At 39.7% G+C, this 5,268-nt stretch overlaps 1 protein-coding gene across 1 annotated transcript in view; it reads right to left on the minus strand.

Moving 5' to 3' along the window:
- uxs1 (UDP-glucuronate decarboxylase 1) overlaps positions 1-4,164 on the minus strand; it is a gene marked incomplete in the record, with an annotated part of 44,761 nt that extends 40,597 nt beyond the window's left edge. Inside the window, 2 exon segments of the mRNA XM_014340975.2 lie at positions 2,801-2,828; positions 3,402-4,164. Of these exon segments, the coding sequence (XP_014196461.1) occupies positions 2,801-2,828; positions 3,402-3,492 (119 nt within the window).
- Between the last annotated feature and the right edge of the window lie 1,104 nt (positions 4,165-5,268).

The raw sequence follows: 5,268 nt of genomic DNA on the forward strand, positions 1-5,268 counted from the left end.
CGCCGTGTACCACATAAAATCGGTTCGCAGCCATCAAGCACAACCAGAATTCATACATAAGGCGAGCTGTCAACTTTTGAGAGAATGAAAGGATTTTAGACTATGCAGCCCGTAGGGACTAGCGCGGTTAGCTCGTTAGCATGGTTAGCGCGTTAACACGTTGACGCCGTCCAGCCCCACGCATGGGGCAATGCGCAGTAACTCGTTAACGGAGATTTGCCGTGTCCATCTTGTCGCTGCCTGCACGTGAAGCGATGGGGGAGGAGGGGGAGTTGTGTTCAGTGAAGGATAGAGGCGAGGCGGAGTAATGTTGCGTATAGACAAAAGTAGACGAAAGAGAGGCAAACTTGCGGCTCCACAACTATAAGTATAACGTAACATAGACTATATCGATATAAAGGATATTGTCACATCTTATATCTCGTATAAAAATATATCGATATGTTTTAAAAACTCGATATATCGCCCAGCTCTAACTAAGACCAAGCATAACTTTTATGAATGTTTATCATACTTTTCCGTTCTCATTCATTTGCTGTTTGCTAAACCGTGTATGCAGTATAAAATCCCCACTGACTGCTCTTAAACAGCTATTAATTTAATCTAAAACATTGCAATGATGACATTAACAAACAAAATGCCAATCACTGCAGTGACTGTTGTGCACTTTTTCAGAGTCAGTAATAAGCTATGGTGTAAAACAAAGGTTTCAATTAATAAAGCAGTTCTGCTTTATTAAGACAAAACATAAGGCTCCTATGGCTGTGTGAATATGGGAGAACAACAAGTTTCAAATTTACTTGGCTGATGTTTTTTGCTCTAATAACTATAATTAACAGTACACAAGTTGTTTTTTTTTTTATCTTTTCATTAATGGAAATTTCATTTTGTATATGTATAATAAAACACTGACCTTTTAATGGCTCTACACCTGCTGCAACAGGTTACAGATACTATTGTTCACTTTACCTCAAGTCTCAATGTAAATGCTTAAAGTTATTGTACTTTTGTACAAATATAATCAAACTAAAAATGAAAAGCAGTATGTTATAATTCATCTTATGTTTTACATGTTTGTGACACTGTAGTGACACATCCAAAACCATTTTAGATGGCAATAATGCTACTGTTTCTGTCTCAGGTTCTTTGAGCACTTTAAATAATGCTGACAGCTGAGTGGGTCATGTTGGAGCTAATGAGGACTGAACAACAGTTCAGTATCTCAGTATAGTTTCTCTCTGAAATTACATAAATGCACGAATAAAGGAAAAAGCAGATTGTTACCCTCTCAGATTACCAACTACTACATTACCATTATGAGACAGACAGAGTTGTCCTGGCCAGTAAATTAGTGACGCATTAGGTACAATACTATATTCACACACAGCACACGGGCAAATTGGTCATGGGTTAATCAGCTGCCATTCCCATTATGGAGGCTTGGGACCAGCACTATGAGTAAACCAGCTTTTGATCCCCAGACGCAGAGTTTGTGTCTCCTCTCGGCCTCAAACCAGGTTTACTTGTTAGTTAAGTTGGGCAGCAGTGACTGGTGGAAAAACTTGTAACGCTGTATCTACAAAAGCTGCCAGATGACTGAGAATCCAAGCTTCCAAACCTGTTATGAAGACAAACGGCAGGTGCATTTCCTTTTCCCCCCCATTTAGAATTGTGTTATTTTACAGTTCTAATACTTTACCTATTATTCTACAACATAGAAATAATAGAAATAAATGTATCAATATTTCCCCCCAAAGTTTTGGGCCTACAAGCAGTCAGAGCAGTTTGTGTCAGAATTAGAAGCAAAACAAAGGAAATAAAACGTGTATTTTTTAAACAGACTATCATCAATCATACAGTCATATTGATAAGAAAATCCACAGGATGCTGCGCAGTCCTCTGCAAAACAAAGTACACCCTTACTTCTAGGAATTAAGAGAGTAAGTAGAAGCCGTACATTGATCTGGAGGAGTCAGGCGTGTGTTAACATAATGCTATGATCTTCCTGGGAGTGAACATACCAGCAAATTCCCCCCGAGGTCAGACCATTTAATACTCAGAGACATTAAAAAAAAAAAAAAAATCAACATCCTTTGGACAAACAAGAAGAAAGTGGAGATGTTTGCCCATAATGCACAGCACCACATTTGGAGAAAACCAAACACAGCCTATCAGCACAAACATGTAATACCAACAATCAGACATGTTGGTCGAGGGCTGATGATTAGGGTTTGTTTTGCAGCACAGGACCTGTGCACCTTGCAGTTATTGAGTCGACCATGAACTCCTCTGTATGCCAAAGTATTTTAAAGTCAAATATGAGACCATCTGCCTGACAGATAAAGCCTTGCTGAAACTGGATGAAGCAGTTGGTCCATGAACCCTAGAACAGCACCAAATCGACAGCAGAATAACTTGGACATTAGGGTGGAGCAAGGGGTGTTGTGTTCCAACCACCCAGTCAAAGTCCAGACCTAAACCTGAGTGAAATGCTTTATTGCAACCTTAAGAGAGCTTTGCATAAACAAATGCTCCCAGCCGTGAATGAACTGAAGCAATGTCGTAAAGAAGAGTGGGACCACAATTCCTTCACATTGATATGAGAGACTGATAAAGTCACACAGAAAGCCATTACTTCAATTGTTGCTGTTAAAGCTGGTTTTACAAGCTACTGAATCATGGGGTGTGTACTCAGTTCTCCCAAAGGAATGCACAGAGTTCTGTGAAAACTCTCTTTTATATGATTATGTGATATATGATTATACATGATTTCAAGCAGAAGATAAATGAATTACTATACCTCATGTTGGTATATGTTCCCCAAACAGCTAAAAGAGAGAAAGAGAACACATAATAATGGCATCATCATGAATGCAATACGAATAAAGAGAGCAGTGCCACATTGAGAGGCAGCTAGACTTTCAATGATAAACACAAAAACTGCTGAAGACAAACAAGTAATGAAAACTGATCCAATTGTTTTTTCAACTACTGCTGTACAGTTTCACAAGTGGATCTGAAATCACTGAGCAATGAACTTACTATAGCAGTTAGTGTCGTTATTAGAACTGTCACATTTTGACTGTGTCCAATCTCTGAACACTTGCAACAAATGTTTATTCTCAGTATTAATTAGCCTGCTCATTACTTTGTCAATTTTTCAGATTAATTCCTAAAATATCCTTTAAATTAGAAACAATTATATGAAATCAAAAACATCCAGAGGGGGCGACTTGTAGGCAGTCTACCCTTTGAAAGGTGCACTCTGGAGGACTGGGGGGCTTGGCCACCCAACAGTTGGTTGTTGTCACACGAGTACAGTTTGTCATGAGTGAAAATAAACTGTAGAGATGGCAACTTGGCGACAAGAATAAAAGATTTTTTAAAAATCGTACGCTTACAGGCAATATAGGCGATCAAAGCGAGGGCAAAAAGCAGCTTCATGATTCTTCTGTTTAAGCTTGATATCATCCAGATGATCCGCTTCATCATCCGCTCAATGCAGCAGGACCAGGAAACAAGCGAACCGCACGTTCAGGTCCAGCTATAGCATTTTGTTTTACAGCGGTTCATGTCCTCGGTGTGTCTCGGTTTTACTGGGCGGACAGGCTGGCGATGGCACCACAAATTCACAGAAAGTGTAGCCTGGCGGGGCAGGCAAGGGACAGATGCTACGTCCTGCTACGTCAACACCGAGCGGGAGCAGTTTACGTGGCTAGCAGCGCACGCACAGGTAGCACACAAAAAGGTGGCAATCTAAACCGTGGAGTGTCAACGTTCACAACTACGCCTAAACTTACTCGCTGACCCCATTTATACCCACACGGAGAAGGCGGTCATATTAGCTGCAGTACATGGCTACTTCTTTCGCACGCGGATGTGACTATCACACAGCTTCAAACTACTGTAACGCATTGATAACACTACGGACAGTTAGCCGTTAGCTTCACATTAAGCTACGCCTGTATAACAAGATTCTAAACTAAATATAACTGTCATTGAAACAATAGCAGAAATAAGCCGTGGCTAACGTTCATATTCGAATAAGCACCGCGAGAATAAATAAGTCGCTAATTTTAACACCACTGAAATGTCGAAGTTTGCTCCTCTCGCCTGGGCCAAGGAATAACAGATGAGCGACTGCTCGGTGCTCGATTAAGCAGCCTGATTTTCTTGCAGCCTCTGTGACGTTCGTGAAATGTTGTGTGTGTACATATATACAATTTTATTTTTTAATTTTAGACATATCTTCCCCAAATTGTTGTTATTTGTAGTATTTTTTTTTAATTCCATTCTTTAAGAAGGCGTAGCTTTCAAGTTCCAAACTCATTTCTTTTCATAACACACAATGGCTCATTCATTGCGCTACTTTCCAGTCTGAAGTGAACCTTGTTGAGTTTCCCATTTAAACCACTGTATCCCATTTTCCGCTTACTTGTTCTTGTTTATATACTACTGGGCGTAGTGTACCTGGAATCGAGTATTTTAACCGATGCATGAAACCACACATTTATACACATAGGTTTTAACGGCTGCCGTTTTCTTTGTGAGTAGTCATCTTCAAGTCAAGTCATCTTTATTTATATAGCACATTTAAAAGACATCAAGTGTCGGCCAAAGTGCTGAACAAAGGGAGAATATAATGAAAGTAGAAAGAAAACATTTTAAAAAAGAATTGTAAGACATGTAAGAGTATATAGCATATAATGTACATGCAAATATGCACATACATATACAAAACTGTACACATTCACGCACAACCACACATATGTGAACATAACATATATGCACATACAACATCATCCAATAAGATAAGAGACCAAATAGACAGAATAAAAAAGGATATCAAAGAGATCCGAAAGCCTTGGAAAATAGGTAGGTCTTGAGATTCGATTTAAAGACTTCCAAGGATGAAGAGGATTTTATGAAGGGGAGAAGACTATTCCAGAGTCTCGGGGCAGCAATGGAGAAAGCCCTGTCACCTCTAGATTTGAGCTGGGAGCGTGGAACTGATAAAACCATCTGACTGGAGGAGCGCAGAGATCAAGTGGGTAAGTGCAGGCTAAGAAGATCTGAAATATAACCTGGAGCCATTTATTACACAGCGTGCTGCGGGAAAAGCCTGTTCTAACGTTTGAGTCTAAGGTTTATTTTTTAGCACCTGAGGCTCTTTTTTGCTTTTCTTCCGTAAATACTCTGCGTCTTCCACGTGATTCAGTTTATTTTGAAAAGTCTCAACAGGATCTTGAGCTTTATTGTGAAAGGTTT

This window comes from Haplochromis burtoni, unplaced genomic scaffold (assembly GCF_018398535.1).
Source record: "Haplochromis burtoni strain Fernald_Lab_line unplaced genomic scaffold, NCSU_Asbu1 Contig_432, whole genome shotgun sequence".
Lineage (NCBI taxonomy): Eukaryota > Metazoa > Chordata > Actinopteri > Cichliformes > Cichlidae > Haplochromis > Haplochromis burtoni.